We start from the raw sequence: 18,663 nt of genomic DNA on the forward strand, positions 1-18,663 counted from the left end.
AAGGGTCCAATAAATAAATAGGCTATCACAAGTTGGTTTAGAGTGTAAGGGTCCACTAAGTATCTTGAGTTTCTGGAACATTGGGCAGATGTTCTGGATTCCTATGTTAAGACAAGAAGTGGTCGAAGTTCAAATTCCATCCCTGCTGAGATGTGCAAAAGTCACACTTCCTCAATGGCCTCCTGGCTCCATTTTAGAGAGCCCTCTTAGCAATAACAACTCCATTTAAATTTTTCTTCCGCAGTATATCTTAGTTTTTTTTCAATCTGTGTAAATTTCTTAAAACTTTTTAAACTTCTGAACCCCCTGCCATTCAGATTACTTAAGAATGCCAACTTAATCAGACGCTGGATAGTGGAAATATATATAGCCTTATTCCCCTTGTTTGAGTATAATCTGTGGCTCTAATGCATCTAGGCAGTTGGTCCCTTTTAATGCTTCCATACCTTGAAATGGTGGATGATTAAAGAAAAAAAAAAGGAGGTGATTTGCAGAGCACTGAGGTTTTGAGGAAAGAGAGACAGTTTCGCTGATTTTCACTTTTAGAAACTGCTTCATTTATAAGTCCTTCTCATTCTTTTGATTAGCTTCCAGCAAGTCACATTCCTTTGAAAATTCAGAGTACTGCTATTCTTGTGTGGATTTTTTTTTTTTTACTGAGGATTATACTGATTGAGTTTCACTGAACTATGAAGTATATGGAAAATGTGTTTTTTAGAATCTGTCAGAATGCCTGTTTTAGGGAGGAGTCAGCACTCCCAAGAAGGGAGTTATCTCGTGTCTTCTGGAGAGGGAACAGAAAATCTTTTATCATAATTTTATATATGTTTATAATATCATTTTATTTTTTCCCCCATTCTTCTAATCCACAGTTGACTTAGGTCAAAATGAGTAAGCGTGAAGCTTGGGACTGTGGGGGAGAGAGAAGGAAACTAAATTCTATTAGCTTGAAGAGTTTATAACTAATAAAATAGCAAATAAGATAGTAAGTGTTCTAACGTGAAGAATAGTACCTTAGAGCGCTTTATTTCAGAGGACATTAAGAAACACTCCACAGAAGGAGCAAAGCCCTAATTAGATTTTTAAGCCTGTGTTTTTAGCTCACCTTGTGACTGTGCTAGACCTGACCCTTATAATTACAACCAAATGATCGCTTGAAACATGGTTTGCCTTCTCAGGATGTCCTATATGTCTGTCCTTGGGTTAACCCCTTTAGATAGAGGTGGTTTCTCTGATGAACTTCTTATGCTTTGGATTCAATTTTCTAAAGTGTAGGTAGGCATTGATATAACTAACAATTTGGTTAATTGCCTGTTTGAGAGCAGTGAGTAGAATTGAAATCTGATTTACCTAGTATCCATTCACAAGAGAGATGTGTTTATGGACCAGGACATTAAAAGGGGCCTTGTATTGTATTGTATTGTATTATATTATATTATATCATATCATACATGGACAGACAGTGCCTTTCATAGTGATCTCCTAAAAATATTGTTGGAAAAATAATCATGCAGCCTTTCTTGCATTACATGCAGAGGAAGTTCTCCATCCTTTCTGCACTTAGCCAGCTTTTTTTTTTAACTAATTAATTTATTTATTTTTTAGATAACTTTTTGTAGGTATTAATTTCAGGAGGAAAACTCTGATTCAGGATATGAGTTTTGAAATGGGCATCTCTAACCATTCATGCAGTGTAAGCTTTGATCCTCATTTCTGTCTAGCATTTCACTCATAAATCTAGGAATTTTCATGTACCGAATCACCCCTACAAAAGACTGGTCCTGTAGCATGGACCTGGGAGAGGAAAGTCACCTGGAGCCATTGGCGGAGGCTTCCAGGGCCAGAGGTACAAGGAAATAGGTGTGATCCAGTCCGTTTGATAGAGAGCATGATAAACAAAATAAGACAAAATTGAAACTATGAGCTTTTACACACTGATGGGTAAAACTAGCAATTTAAAAAAAAAAATCATTCTAAATCAGAGCAAGGGTCAGCAAGCTTTTTCTGTGAATGGTCATATAGTAAATATTTTAGGCCTTGCAGGCTGTACGTAGGGTCTGTGGTAACTACTCAGTTTTACCATGGTAGAATGAAAACAACCATAGACAACATGTAAATGAATGAGTGTGGCTGTTTTCCAATAAAACTTTATTTACAAAAAAGATGGCAGGCTGGATTTGGCCTGCAAGCCATAGTTTGCAGATCCTTGGCTTTGAGCAGCAGAACCCCTTGGAGGGTCTCTTAAAACACCGATTGCTTCCCTGACTCCATTTCTGATTCAGTAGGTTTAGGATGGGCCTCAATTATTTCCAAGTTCCCAGATGATGCTAAGCCTTTTCTTCTGGGGCCCGCACTTGGAGAACCATTAAGCTAGAGAGAAAGAGATTAGAAATGTCTCCCTTTTATTTGTCTTCTGTCTTTTGAAAGGGAGGCTGGATTTGTTAAAATTTAGTGTTGCCCTTATAAAATTTCAGGCAATCTTTTTTTTTATAGGAACTTTGTTTCCATCTTTTTCACTTCATCTACTACAGTTTCCTTATCAATAAGTTTCCAAACTTGAAAACTTCCTGTTCATTCTTCTTATCAAGGTACATTCTGCTCAGCAACCGCTACTCCCAGGATGCAAGTTTTATGATGGATGAGAGATAAATAATGGGACAGATTCCTCCCTCTTTGTTTTAGTAAGAATAGCTAACTCTTAATAAGCACTTACTGTGGTCCAAGCACTATTCCAGGTGCCTTACATGTATTAATTCATTTAAAATGAGTTCCAGGATAGTTGAGGAAATTGCAGGATCTTGGTATTCTAGGGATGGTACAGTGACTCTGTGTGTTGATACATCTGAATGTGTCTTCTCTCCGGTTTCCCTCATTGCTTTCCACTTCCTTCTCAGACTGGCTTCCTGCCCCTGAAGGAGAAGGATAAAAAACTTTTCTGTCAGCTGAATGGGGGACTTTCTTGGGCAGCAGTGACTGCTGGTGACATCAGCATGAGTAGCTCTCCCTGCTGGGGTCTGTGAGGAGGGCTACACCGGCTCTGAGGCCTGACTGACCTGATTCTAATTGCCAACGCTGAGCTGATGTTATTCTTGGCCCAGGGCAGAGCGATTACTCAGTAGTTTCTGTTAAAGTGATCCTTTGTTAAACCTCTGCTCTCAACCCCCATCTCCTGCCCTCCCACTCTCTTCTCTACCTACTCCAGACTGAAAAAAGCCCCAAAAGCAGAAAAATTAAGGATATTTTGATGGCCAAGGAAGAACTGCTGAAATTTCTTTTAACAACAAAGGGGGAGAGAGGGGATTTTAAGTACATCTTAATTTTTCACTGGTTTCCAAAGCCCTTCAATTTTTAGTAGACTTAATTTTCAACATCATAAGGTAACTCAAGGTAGGAAAAAACCGTGCATCCTCAGCTCCTCTAATCCTTCCACTCTGTGCTTTACTTCCCCCATCCCAAGATGGCCAATTTCACCAGACTAACCCAGATTCGGTGAGGGGCAACAGAGACTAATGTCCCCAGACAAGCAGGGCAGCGGGGGCAGCTCAGTGTTCGCCTGAAGGGTCCTTTCCGTACAATAGCAGCATCTTGAGGGCCAAGTGTAATGAGCTTTTTGCTAACGGCCTGTGTGTGTGTGTGTGTGTGTGTGTGTGTGTGTGTGTGTGTGTGTGTGTGTGTGTGAGAGAGAGAGAGAGCATAGTCTCGCAGGTGTGGAAAGGATTCCCATATAAACCCAGCCAAGTCTTGTTATTCTGCTCCTAAAAGTTCATTGCATGTGTCTAGAAAAATTCTGCCCCACCTGCAGCAGTGAATACTGTTTCTCCAGGCCTTCAGCTGCTGTGTGTTTGTGTTGTAGGGGAGGGGAAAGAAAGAGAAATTCAGCAGGCGCCGGGCTTTTCCAGGCAGCCAGCAATAACACGCTAGCCCCTCAGCGCGGCACAGGGAGAGCAGGCAAGCAGACTGGCTCTGCAGGGGGAGTCTTTTTACGTCTTTCCAAGGAGAGTACCTGGGAAGAAGGTTGGCTGGGGTGGGGGTGGGGGCGGGGTGGGCACGACCTCAGGCGTAGCTCCTGGAGCAGGTTGACTTGAACGTTCTAACATACTGCTGCTCTGTTTTTTTGTTTTCATTTGGTTTTGGGATCTTTTGTTCAATTTTATATTTGCTTCTGACCTGTATCAGAAATTCATATAACACTTAGTTTATAGCTTGTTTATGATTATGATTTTCTTAGAACCATTTGATTTAGCAGATTTTGCCAAGCCAAACTCTTTTCTTCTTACCTAATGAAAAGACATTGAAAATACGTGAAATAATACATGTAAAACTACATTCAGCTGTTTAGAAATAGGCACTGTGGACAGGCTTTGCAGTCAGATAATCCTGTTTAAACCTGAGCCCATAACCTGCGGCAGGTTATCTGAACTTCCCTGAACCTCGGTTTCTTTATCTCTAGTATGGTGATGATAATGTATATCTGTGGGTTTTCATGAGGATTATATTCCTCAGGGTGTTACCATGTGCCAAGCACTGAACCTGGAGTGTCATTTGTGTTATCACAGTGAATCTTCACAGCTGCCCTCTTATTAGCCCCATTTTCCAGATATAAAAACAGAGCATCACTTATGTGACTTTCCCAGGCTCACAAAAGTAATAAATGGAAGAGCTGGTGTTTTGGAATCCAGGGGTGTCAGCCTCCGGCATCCTAGCTCTTGGCTATCATGCGCTATACTACCTCTCTGACAATATTCAGGCGTTCAATAACTAATAGTTATATGTATTGTTACATACATTTTATTTTTATTTATTATTATTATTTTTTTAATTTATGTATTTATTTTATTTATTTAGTTTTGGCTGCGTTGGGTCTTCCTTGCTGCGTGCGTGCTTTCTCTAGTTGTGGTGAGCGGGGGCTACTCTTCGTTGCGGTTCGCAGGTTTCTCATTGCGGTGGCTTTTCTTGTTGCGGAGCATGGGCTCTAGGCACGCGGGCTTCAGTAGCTGTGGCTTGCGGGCTCTAGAGCACAGGCTCAGTAATTGTGGCGCACGGGCTTTGTTGCTCCGCAGCATGTGGGAACTTCCCGGACCAGGGCTTGAACCCTTGTCCTCTGCATTGGCAGGCGGATTCTTAACCCACCAGGGAAGCCCTACATACATTTTAAATTGCAATTCATGCGTTCGACAAGTACATCGACAAGTACATATTGACACCTATAAAACTGTATTTGAAAAGTTAATCTCAGGTATCTTAACTAGTCTCCTACTAGTCAGATACACTGTTGCAAAAGAAAAGGTTTACTAAACTTTTATCCCAGTTACCTCAAATTCTTAAAGAGATGTCTTAATAAGGTCTTCCGGGACTTAAAACTCTTAGAAATGCCCATACTCTATGCTCCCTTGTGCTTTTGTTATTTAGGAGCAGTGTCAGGAATCACTGAGTCTTGTAGAATCCTGAAATATGTTCTAGAAGTTTGGAGATTCAGGGCATGTGTGTGGGTTGTTATTGATAACATAGGAATTATCTCTTCAATAATCACTTCATCCTTTCAACCCTGTTGTTGTCATTGGTCATACTGTTTAATTTTGTTTCTATGATGGTGTTTTTGAGAATACTGTCAGGAAACACAACAGGTGTCTACCAATGTGAATAACACAGATTGACACTTTTGCATGATTAATATTATGCTTGCTTTTTCAATACCATAGAAATCTGATTTTTTTTTTTTAATTTATTTTTGGTTGCATCGGGTCTTAGTTGCAGAGTGCTGGCTTCTCTCTAGTTGTGGTGCGCAGGCCCTAGAGCGCGTGGTCTCAGTAGTTGCAGTATGCGGGCCTAGTTGCACCGCAGCATGTGGGATCTTAGTTCCCCAACCAGGGATCGAACCCTGCATTGGAAGGCAGATTCTTAACCACTGGACCACCAGGGAAGTCCCCAGAAATCTGATTCTTAATGCATTATTTCAATATAAACATCAGTTCATTATGCTGATTCCTTACTACTAGTAATAGAAGTCCCCTGGTTACCACCAGGGTGTTTTCTAAGCTGTTGCTAGAGTAGGGTCTCTCTGGAATCTTGGAGGGAGGAAGGTGAAGGCAGTGAAATGGGTGTACAGTGAGTGCCTCTTGTATGCTAGATATAGTATTATATCCATTCCACTGATGAGGAAACTGTTGCTCAGAAAGTTTAAGTAACTTACACAAGGTTGCCCAGCTGGCTTATTGCAGTTGTAATAGCTAAGCCAGGTCAGAGGCTTCCAAAGCCCTATTCCACTCTACCTCCCTCCCCCTTGAATAAGTGACTCTTCATTTTCTTCTTGTTTTATACATTTATCATCAGTCAGAGAAGACATTCCAATTTTATTGTTGCTGCTGCTATACACCCATACACACAAGTATAAAAGAAAAGGTCAACACAATGAATCAAAATTCAGAACTCCACTTGGTTGTAGGTTTGTTAAGAGGCAGCTCTTCACCTGCCAGCTGCTTGGGATCGACCTTGTTTGTTGTATATCCTTAAAATGTGGTTTCGCTACAGCTGCCTGGTGGCCAGTTTCATTCCCTCCCCTCACTCTGTGACCTGTGGCTTTTTTCTGTTTGTCTGTGGGCATATGAGGGACTCACAGCAGTAACTTTGCGTGAGATGATGAAAGACCTCATCTTTAAATGTAAAGAACCCCACCCATCTGCAATGGATGCAGCCACAGGAAAAAACTTATCAGGTATATATGACAGCAAAGTCTGTGTAAGATGAACAACAGGTCAATATGTGATATTCTGAGCCAAGTAAAACAAACTAAACATTTGAAGACAAAGACAAGTTAGATATTTATAAACTCTGAATTTAAAGTTGTAAAGAACTCAGACATTGCCTTGTCTAATTATTTCATTTTACTTATCAGACGATGTAAGACACAAACATTATTAGGAGAACAAGGGCCTTACTAAAACTACTAGTAAGTAAAAGATAAAAGAGACAATTGAAAATGAGGCTATGAGTTATTTTTTTTTTAACCAATTGAACTCTCAATCTGGGGTCACTGCTGATCTTTTGAAGTTACCTTTATTTATATATTATACACGCACAGACTCACATACGCATACACTTACATATTTTAACTTTCAAAAGAAGTAACAAAGATTTGCTTACACACAAATTTTTTTCAACCTTTTCTTCCTGGAGTAAAGTCAGGGAAATCTCTGTCTTTTAAATGCGTCTGGTGAAAATTGGACACATTGCTAAGTTTGCTTTAGATTTGCTTTGGAAGGGAGATTTGATTTCAGTGGATTTGCTTTAAAAAGGGAGTCAGCATAGCATAAATGAGGAAGGCAGTGTAGTACAGTAGGGCTGTGAAATCAGATTCCTCCGACGACTTGGATCTCACTTACTACTTGGTAGCTTTGCCATCATGGACAAATTACGGAACCTTTTTGTGCTCTGGTTGCTTCTTCTGTGTATGGAGGTGATGATGGGACCCACCTCAAATGATTGGGAACATGCTATAACATGTAAAGCACTTAGAGCAATGCTAACCATGATAAAAGCTCAATAAAAATTCATTTCTCTTATTATTATGTATTACTTCTTTTCCATTGTGGTAAAAAACACATAACATAAATTTACCCTCTTAACAATTTTTGTGAATTGTACAGTATTGTTAACTATATGCACATTGTTGTACAACAGATTACTAAAACTTTTACATCTTGCATGACTGAGTCTCTGTATGCATTGAACAGCTCCGTTTCCCCCTCCCCTCAGCCCCTGGCATCCACCATTCTGCTTTGTGTTTCTATGAGTTTGATTGCTTTAGATACCTCATATCAGTGGAATCATGTTGTATTTGTTTTTTAGTGGCTGGTTTATTTCACTTAGCATAATGTCCTGAAGTTTCATCCATTGTAACTTATGCAGGATTTCTTTCTTTTTTAAGGCTGAGTGATGCTGTATCACATGTATATACATCTTCTTTATCCATTCATCAGTTGGTGGGCATTTAGATTGCTTCCACGTCTTAGCTATTGCATTATAATTTCAATTTGGGGTTTTAGTTAAACCCCCTGTGCCAGAAGCAGAAATTGGTTTAAATGATATTCAAGAAGGTGGTTTAGGAGAAGTTCAAGGCTCGTAAAATATTAATTAGCTACACCTTTTTAAACTAATATTTACTTGTTTGGACAGCTGAAAATTATAGCAAATTAATTTCACAATTGCTAGAGAGAGATGTGAGGAGAAAGAATGATTAATAGTACCATGGTAAAACGATTAAAAGAATATGTTTGTCCAAAGGCATAAATGTCTTATAAACGTTAAAAAAAAAAAAGGAGAAACAGCATTAGCATCAAATTATGAGCCAGCTTTCCATGGGACACGTAGTATTTCCTTATAATAATCAAGGAAAGGTAAGGGAATTATTCTCCCAAACATACTGACAGAAATGTATTTGGTACAGCCTTTACAGAGGGCAGTTTGAGAATATGTATAAAAAAGACAAAGAAGAAGCAGCCTTCTGATCTAGCCCTTCTACTTCAAGGAAATTACTTTAAGGAAATGATCTGGTATATGTCAAAAGATATAAAAAATAACATGATGTTTATCACAACAGTATTCTTAAATAGCAAAATGAACTGGTGACAGCCTTACTATGTGTGTGGTTTCACAATGGAAGTATAAGATTTTAGGGGGCCTACTTTTTCCCACTTAAAAATGTTTTAGGAACTTATTTCCTTAACTGCAAATATAGATCTACTGTGTCAGTTTATAGCATTCTACTATTGGTGATTGGTTAAGTAAATTATGATAAACCATGATAGAAAATACACAGCCATTAAAAACAATCATCTAGATCTACCCTTATATATATGAAAAAATGCTCAAGATAGATATTTGAATGAAAAAAAAGTCTCCAAAACATCAAATATCATATACCATTTTTGTAAGCCCATGGAAATGCATGTATATACAAAGAAAATAAGTGACTATACACAGAAAAAAGTCTAAATGTTACCAGAGGTTATCTCTGAGAGTAGAATTCGAAATGACTTTTTTTTTTTTTTTTTTTTTTGCGGTACGCGGGTCCCTCACTGTCGTGCCCTCTCCCATTTGCGGAGCACAGGCTCCGGACGCACAGGCTCAGCGGTCATGGCTCATGGGCCCAGCAGCTCCGCAGCATGTGGGATCTTCCCGGACCGGGGTGCAAACCCATGTCCCCTGCATCAGCAGGTGGACTCTCAACCACTGCGCCACTAGGGAAGCCCCGAAATGACTTTTAAAACTTTTCCTTTTTGTAATGAACGTGTTTCAAAAAAACAAAAAACCTTTGGTCTGCCAAATATTGCTGGGCATTGTGAGAGAAAGAAATAGAAAGCAAAGCAGAGTCTACAGTCATAGGAGTCTAAATTTGCCATCAGACTATGAGCCTCTACCGATGTATGACTATTAGTTCTGTTGTCAGAATGGGGGGTGGGCCTGTAGTGAGGAAATGTCATCCATGTGATGTCTTAGGGCTAGTTTCACTGGGTTTTCTGATCACGGGCTGCAGCCCTGGCCTTAGCCAGCTGCCTCATAGTTGGACTTCTTTGGTTGTAACACACACCTAGCCCAAGATCTGTTCAAGTGTCTCAATGCTATTGAAAACCCAACTCAGAGACACTGCTGGTATCTTTGGTTTGCGTACATGCAGGAGTCTGAGGCATGTAAGTATATTTGAGTATCTGTTTTTAATGGCCTGCATTGTTTCTCAGATGTTAGAAGGTACAGTTGTTTTAGGGGCTGCCTGAAGCACAGTGTTTTCAGTTGGTTGGTGAATAATAGTTTCTTCTAAATTGTTCTGTCCACGTAAGCACCTATATTCACATCCTTTAGAATAGGTGATTTGCACTAGTAAGAGCCTTCTTTCCTTGTTGCTATAGGAGAAGTAGCTTCTTCATTTGTTTTAGAAGTGGAAGGGAATGCCACAGGACTTCCAATCTCTTTGGCATCTCAAAGTCCTGTCTTAGGTGCTTGTGTCCTCAGTCTCTCTGTGTATGAACGGGAGCATCTTCAGGGTTTCTGCCCCATCCCTGTCGAGGTCCTAGCATTGCCCAGTGCCTTGTTGCAGTACCGGAAGTTGTATTCTTTCTCTTGCTCGGCTTTCAATCTTGTTCCAGCTGACAAACATTGTGAATGGAAGACAGCCAAGAACTGCATGCAGGGTGGGACAAAGGCCTTTTGGAAGCTTGCTTTTGCCAAAATAGAAACAGCTACCCTCACCCTCACCCTGGCCCTGAGCTTTTTACAGCATCATACGGTTGCACAAAAGACGAAATGTGTTCTTTGCATTGAACAGCTCTCGGCCTGGTTGTAGCAGGATGAGTGCTTAGCACCTTACCTGCTCAGGAAGATATACCATCCCAGTACTTGAGCTGCCAGAACTAGAAGTGGCTTTGTATGCTACATAATGGGAACTTTATCCAAGTTACAATAAAAATCTCATATGGGGAGAATAATGCCCCACATGTTTGGTCTTCTGATATCAGAGTAAAAGGGGTACAAAGAGACATTAACCCCGCTCAATAGAGGTTAACATTTACCTGCTTCATCCCCCTTAATTTTCAAAAAAATGAATTAGAGAGTTATTGATATTTCACCGCAGGGAGGCATCCAGCTCTACTCCATCACCAAGAAGCCTGAGTAAAGGCTAAAAGGGGTGTTTCTCTGGAAGGAATTAAAACACACACACACACACACACACAAACACACTCCCAGAATTTAATCTCTGAACAGTGTTATCTTTCTAGTAAGAGAGCTCAGATCTTGCTTCCCTGTGACCTTCCAAGTTTCAGTCTGTGTTCTGTCTATCAGAAATTCCTCCTTCCCACCCACGAGTACCCTTCTGTTGTGGGAGAAGGAGGGCCTTTCCAGTCTTTTGTCTGTGGCCAAGCCAACGCTCAAACTGTGGTTTTCTCTGAGTCTCCTTGCTGAGGCATTGCTGTTTCCCACACCCAATAAGGAAGCAAAGGGCTTGTGCTTGTTGACCAGGTCTTATACAGCTGGTGCTTATACAGTTCTCACATTCCCAGGACATTGACTGATGACGGTGCAGCCCCCATCCCTGGGTTAACCCACAAGTGCAGAGTGCTAATACTGTATATCCAAACCTCACATTTTTTAGAAATTATATGGAGAGAACTTTATATAATTCTTCTGCTTATTTTTGAATGAATATCAGGACAAAACAGTTCATACAATCTGTCATTGGTAGAGTTGTTGGATTAGGGCCAATACAGGCTACGGGGTGTACCTGGGGAGGCTGATTTCTGCCAGTAGTCTAAAAACATCTATTTATATGTCTGCCTTTAACATTACCTGAATACTTTCCTGGTTTGCTTCTTAATCAGATTTGATTACTTTAATCTCATTCCACTTAGTCTTGGCTTTGGTGAAACACCTGGGGACTTGTCCACATTACTGACTTTTGGGAGTTTTGGATGGCATAGAGTTGTAATAATTTCATTACCCATTCAGTATATGAGCATATGATCACCAAACAACAAATGAGAACCTGGAAGCTTTTTCCTGTATTTGGAAAAAGTATCTGCTTTTTTGAGATGCAGCACATGTTACATTGAGGCTGAAACAAGCTTGACTCTTTGGTAGATTGAGAATCATATCTCAGCTCAGTTAGGGTTCCACTTGGCTGCATGTAATAGGGCACCCCCCCCACACACACACCCATGGCTTAAACAAGTTAGAGGTTTATTTTCTTTCCCCAGTATAGTCAGAAATCTAGAGCTAGGTGCTCCTAAAGTCCGTGGTGCTATCAGGAACCCGTGCTCCTCCTGTCTTTCTCCTCTGCGGTCCGTTAACAAGTAACTTCCACCCTATGGAAGTTACCTGTGCCTGTCCACCTCTAGGTAGATATCCATGTTTTGGGTGGGGAGAAGAAGAGCAGTAAAGGGCAAAAGTTGTGCACCAACCAACCCAGTCTGCCCCCTTTAAAGAGCTTTCCCAGAACCCGTACCTGGAAACTTCTGTTTACAACTCAGAACTAGGTCACATGGTTATCTCAAGGTACAGGAGAGATTGGGAAATATAATTTTTTAGCTGGGCACACATTATTACCCAAACAAAATCAGGGCAGTTTTATTGGGAAGAAAGGAAGAATTATTAGTACCCAAGCAAGTGAGTCTCCTAAGCAATAAATTCTTCTGATTTATTTTATTTTGTGTTTTGAGATAAAGACTGATCTTATTACTTATGGAACATTGGTGTCTAAGGTCCTGCCACAAAATTTGCATCTAGGAAGGTGAATTTATTTTTGTTTGGGGTCTATAGAAGGGCTTACTTACATTTTGTGGCTGAGTATAAGTTGAACACATACCACGCTAGGCACTATTCAAACTCCAGAGAATGGTCCTATTACAAGATTACATCTCTATGTAAACACAAACTTGCCTATTTTCTTGTATAGGAATTTAACTGATGCTTAAAAAAAAAATCAATAGTTGGTATAATGTGAGTTGGTTTTTTTTTCCATTCATGTTGTAAATGCTTATTAAGCACCTTTTATGCACAAGGCATTCTACTAGGCAGTTAGTGAAACAAAAATTAATCAGATATAAATCCAGGCATTTCCAGTATGAATTGTTCAGAAGCAGAAAAAAGTACATATATAAGTGCCTGTAATACAAGGTAGAATGTGCTAAATGTGATAAGACACATACAAATACATTTTTATAAGCATTTAGAAGAGGGAAAGATCATTTCTGCCAAAGAGAATTGAGTAAATATGAGCTGGGGAACCTACACATATGTTTTCACTTTAAGAGTTTGTTTTTGCAGCTAGTGAGCATCATTATAAGACTAGAAAACTATGTTGAAAAACGTAGAACCAACTACCATTCACAAGTCGTTACAGATAAGCACTTACATATCAGCCCGTCCTTTGGTTCCTCAGTAAAAGGCAGTAGTTTGGGAAGGAAGGGAGCATTTCAGTTTCTACTGTGTGCCTGGCACTTTGATTTATTTCAAGAAACCTTTCCTGAGTGCCTGGGCTACATTTACTTATGTGATCTTCATTTAATCCCCAACAATCCAGCCAAGTGATTATAATTGTTTTATGAGGAAGCTAAAGCTCAGAGAGGTTAAGTAACTTGAAAAGGCCACCCAGTGTATAAGTGACAGAGCCTGCATTTGAGCCCAAGCACATTTGGCTGCAGAGCCATGCTCCTTTCCACTTACCTGAGTGTCTCCTTTTCGCTGATGACCTAATCTGGTTTTGTAGCCATAGTAAGTGTTGAACAGTCACTTCCTTCTTCAACCCAGTCTAATGGCAAGTCCTAGAACGAGCTGCCTGAAACTTGGTTTTCATTTGGATACTTTGATTTGTACTCAGAAAGTTAATCTGTTACCTGCTCAAATCTTGTTAGAACTTGACTTCCTTTTGACTTTTCAATAATTGATTTTTGTAATAAATAACTACATATAGATGGTACAAAATTCAAAAAGGTACAAATGATATATAGTAAAAACTTAGTTTCCCTCTCCCCCTGACCCCTAGCTAACAGTTCTTTTCCATGGAGGATGCCAGTTATTTTTAAGTGCCTTTCAAAATTGTTCTGTGCAGATACCAACATTGTATCTATGTTTGTGTGTGTGTATTGGCATATAAATGTATGTTTGTATGTATTCTTTTTTACTCACGTAGAAGCTTACTATACTCACTGTTCTGATCTTGCTCTTTTTATTCATCTTTTTATTTGTATTTAGATGTCCCAGGAAGATTTTTTAACAAAAGAAAAACTCAATGAATTTGAAATACGGTTGTCACCAGGGCAACATGTATCGAATAGATGTTCTTACTGATGGCAGTTCTGTCACAGTGTGAAAAATCTAACTCAGTAAAGAATGTTTTTATTTCCAAGAGCATTTCACTAACAGTGGTTTTCCTCCTCTACTACTCATCCAGTGAACGTGTTTATGGATGGTCGACATAGGCCTCTTCAGCCCCCGTTCTGAGTTCTGGTCTTCTCCCCACCCTGAATGAGGCATCTTTCAAGCACTCTTCAGTCTAAGCTCACTTATTGGGAGGAAGTGGTGAAAATAGAAGCCTAGGTTAGCCCTCTCCTGCCTCCCTCCTTCCTCCCAGTTGAATCTCTCCCACAGATTCTGAGGCCCTCAGATATGGAAACAGTGCTTGAAAGGAGTGGGTTTGTTTTTGAGCCAGTCCCCACAAGCTGGCCTCTGCTGCACCCCTTGGTTTCTGCAGATCACCCAACCCCTCGCCTCCCCCACTCCCATGTACACCCCCATGTACACACTCTGCAGCCCCGGGCTCCTGGCTTTGCCCCTGGGCTCAGGTCTTCCTCAGCTCCCCTTCTGTGGTCAGAGATAGAGGCAAGCGAACAGCTCTTCAGTTCCCTTTCGGGTGGTTTCCAGAGACGGGGAACATCTCAGTCCAGTTGGTCTGTGTGAAAAAGCCCCAATCCTCCACCTCTGAAATCACTGTGCTCTTTGTCAAGCCTCTCAGCCAAACACATTCCCTCCACACAAGACCCCCTCCCTGATCCCCACTCATACCTGCCCAGCCCGGAGCCCTTGGACACAGTTTCCTGAAATGGGACCTTCCAAGGCATGAGTATAGAAGGGTTGGTTAACATTTATCTACTAAAGCTACCCAGTTTGTCTCTTATATCTTAAAAAATAAGTTTACCTGGTGAAGTTCACCTAAAAGGTGAATGTAAGAGCATCTGAACTTATTCCTTTAGGCCTTGCCATGAGGAAATGACATTTCTTCCATGCCTCTTAAAATGTCGTGCCTACAAATAGGTATCAGTTGCCAGAAATCCTTTTAATAAAAAGTCCTACGTATTTTGTCAATTATACTATTTTCCTCCTAATATTATTTTACATTTAAAGCTTCTATGAAGCAATGCATATTGAAAGCAGTGTTAACACAATTGAAGAATCAGGAACAAAATTTGGGACACAAAAAAACTATTTCTAATGGGGTGAATTAAGCTGTAAGAGTTTTTTTAAGCCTCTCCCTGAGGAAGTGTACAATTAAATACATCCTTACTGCAGGTACATGTTGGTGTTTGTGACATCTAGATGGTTTTTAGGTCATTATTTAATAGTTGTAGGCTTACCCTCTGAGCGAAAATACCCTTGTTTTGCTCTGGTATTTGTATATAGTAACTACTATTCATGTAGTAATTTTACTTTGAAAGTGTTTTCAAGTGTAGTTTTATGTTAATCTTTAGGTCATCAAGGTGTTACTACGCCACACTGGCTCCTTCCCTTTCCTCCAAGGTACGAACCTTCTAGAGGAGTTCAGAGTTCTGGGAGTGGGCTGGAATTGAGTCAGGCTTCAAGTCACTTTTGTTCTGTGCTGTATTTCTAGTACTCGATACCCAGCAAGAGGCATTCATTAAATACTTGTTGACTTTAACAATGAAGGGATACTAAGACTGAGAGAGACCAAATGCTTCTCTAGTTCACGCGTATGGACAATACATAGTACCCAGCCGCCCTGAGTCCTACTCCAGTGTACTTTCAGCAAGATAATCTCAACTCTCTGCTAAAAGAGATTTTCCTTCCCTGAACCTAAACCTGCATTGGCTTTATTGGAGGAGAAGTTTTTCCTTAAAAATTACTTAATTTTAACGGTTTCCCATTTCCTTTTGTCCCACCTCAGAATTGCAAACCAGTTACTGACTTACAGCAAACTAATTCGCGAAGGGCATCTCCATCTTTCATTTTTTTCTTTTTCTCGTAGGTGATCTTTGGCAGCCAGACACTACCTAACTCCAATTTATGGACAATAAATAACGGTGCAGCTTGCAGAATTTCAAGCGCCACAGCTAGTGGCCAGAAGCCAACCACTCTGCCACAAACAGTGGTGCCGGCTCCAAGCTCTTCCTCTTCCCTGGTCCCCAAACCCCCGTCCAATCACAAACAAGTCCTCAGAAAGGCAGCATCCCAGAGGGCTTCCAAGTAAGTTTTCAGTAATCTTCTGTTCAGTTTCTTCTGAGTTGTGTCAATTCTATGCAAACAGTACTCTCTATTTCTGGAGGCTCGAGAGTTTGTGCTGAAATGTTGAAAAGAACACCTGATGGGGAATAAAGGCTAACTGGTTCTCAGCCCCTGGCTACAAATTAGAATCACCTGGGGAGCTATTGCAACATGGCCAATGTCCAGGCTGTGTCCTGTGGGAGGGGCAGGCACTGCTCTTTTATGTTCCCCAGTGGTTGTGATGAGTGCTACCACCGGCAGGGTTCAGGGTCATTGCTAACTAACTCTTCTGGCCTCTAGCAGGAACCTCAGTCAGACAGTGCACTGGGTAACAGTGCTGAACTGTGGGCTTGGAGGGAGGAAATGAAAACTTCCTCCTGGATGTGTTTTTCTTTTGGTCATTCTACAGAGTTAGATCTTTTCATATATATTTCAGATAAAATGCAATACTCTTCCCTCACCCCCACCCTTGTTTCTTCATTTTTAGGCATTTGAAAGGGAAGACATAGGATTGGGATTTCATTAGAGGGATTAACTTCATTGACCTTAGTCATCAGGCTCTGTGTAGCAACAATGTTTCTAATACCTTTTGTCATCTACCTGTTTTACCTCAAAAAAGACATTTCCGTACCTGAATCACGTTTTTTAGGTCACGTCCTTCACTGTACCTCCAGCCATCTTCCCTAGTAAACCAGAAATGGACTGGTAAAAGGAGTGCTGGTTCTAACAGCCCCTCTCCATTTAAAATTGGGGAACTTATCAAAGATGTCTGGAAGAGGCAGGCATTCCCTGATGGACAAAGGCCTAGAGGAGGTTTGTGCATTTCTCTTGTTCTCATTGAGGCTCCCCATTCATTTGTCCTTCACAAAGTCAGTTTTAGTTGTAAGAAGGAATCCTAGGGCATAGAAAAAGCAGTTAGTGTTTTTCCCCCCTTGGATAATGAATCAAATTCTGGATTTGGATCGAAAACAATCCCTCGTGGTTGTTTTAATAGTATTGCTGCCATTATTCATTTATCCAACAAACGTTTATTCAGTGCCTACCAAGTGCCAAGCACTGTTCTAAGAATAACAGGCATCGTAATGACTTTATAGAACTATCTGGAGCAGTAGGAGAGGGCAGTGGGAAGGCTGCAGTTCGTGGTTGAGAGCCAATAGCACGATCAGAAGGATGTATGGTCCCTCACCCTAGAAAGAATAGCCTTGAATCCTTAAGAGTGCAGCCTCTGGAGCCAGCCTGCCTGTGTCCCATCCCACCCACCCCCCCTACACACACACACACACACACACACACACACACACACACACACACACACACACACACACACACACACACACACACTTTATTAACGTGAGATCTTCCACAAGTTACAAATCACTTAAACTCTTGACTTCAGTTTCCTTATTTGTGAAGTGGGGATAACAAAGTGTATTTGCTTCATAGGACAGTTGATAAATATTAGCAGACTTAACATCTGTAAAGTACATAGCACAAGACCTAGCACACTTAAGAACTCAGTAAGCCTTAGTAACCATTATAAGCATTCCAAAACCACACTTTCATTCCCAGGTTTGAGAAGCCCACAGTTAGGTGGGAATATCAGTGAGTTGGATATGAATGTTGAATTTGCCAGTGTGCTCCTCGTTTGTGGCTGTTCCAATCATTGCTGAGATGGCCCGTGGTGCCCCTGTGGCTAGTCTGCTGGTGGAGAGGGGGGCTTCGTCAGCAGGCAGCAGGGCTGGACATTCGAGGACCCCACTCACTGCCCTGAACTCACTGCTGGCAGGAGAGCACTTCAGGCTTCTGAGATGGAATTGCAGCTCTATGGACAAACTTTGCTTTGCTGCATTTTTGTGGTTTCTTCTCTCTGACGGGCAGGAGTGTGGGAAAACCGGAAGCAGCTCAGCACCAAAAAAGCACAGAAGAGGGGGGGAAGCAAGATTTCTTCAGAATTTAAGAAATATAATCCAAGTATCAAAAGGCATGCTATGAGGCGTTGTTCCAGGAAATAGTTTCCAATTTGCCTTTAAAACTCTAGCACAAGTCTCTGAAGCTAAACAAGTTAGCACTAATGGAGACCTGAACATCCTTTCCCTTATATGTAAACTGCCGTGAGGCCCCTGCTGTTTTCAATATGCTTCCGACTCTTAGGAAAAAGAATAGCATTGTTTTTCTCTGAACTGACTCAATGAAAAGTTCCCCCTAGGAAGTATCTAGATAAAGTTTTTAAAAATAATCTTTTTATTTAAGAATTATTTTAGATTTACAGAAAAGCTGTCAAGATAGTACACATAAAGATAAATAAACCCAGTTTTCCCCACGGTTAACATCCTATACTGCCATGGTACATTTGAAGACTGCCATACTAAGAAACTGTCATCGGTACATTACTATGAACTAAACTCCATACTGTATTTGGATTGATGAAGTTATTTTTAATCTAGAGAAACCTTTCATGGCTCCCGAAATCAGGATCCTGAGTATCAGTCGATACACTACTCTTATTGTTCTGAAGTAATTCTTGTTCCTAGCAAGCGTAGTAAGTTACTTAACATCTGTGGGACTCAGTTTCCTATTTAAAATAGGGATAATAATAGTACCTGCCTCATGGGGTTTTTAAGAGAAATAAATGAATTAATGAATGTCAAGCACAAATACAGTGCCTGGTACATAATAAAT

At 40.7% G+C, this 18,663-nt stretch overlaps 1 protein-coding gene across 16 annotated transcripts in view; it reads left to right on the forward strand.

The window, feature by feature from the left end:
- The window catches only part of TTLL5 (tubulin tyrosine ligase like 5), a 306,774-nt gene that overhangs the window by 211,640 nt on the left and 76,471 nt on the right, over positions 1-18,663 (forward strand). For all 16 annotated transcript variants that reach the window (XM_060295064.1, XM_060295066.2, XM_060295069.2 and 13 more), the window contains one exon: positions 15,749-15,966. In XM_060295064.1, the coding sequence (XP_060151047.1) occupies positions 15,749-15,966 (218 nt within the window). The remainder of the gene's footprint in view (positions 1-15,748; positions 15,967-18,663) is intronic.

The sequence above is a fragment of the Globicephala melas genome, chromosome 2, assembly GCF_963455315.2.
Source record: "Globicephala melas chromosome 2, mGloMel1.2, whole genome shotgun sequence".
Classification (NCBI taxonomy): Eukaryota; Metazoa; Chordata; class Mammalia; order Artiodactyla; family Delphinidae; genus Globicephala; species Globicephala melas.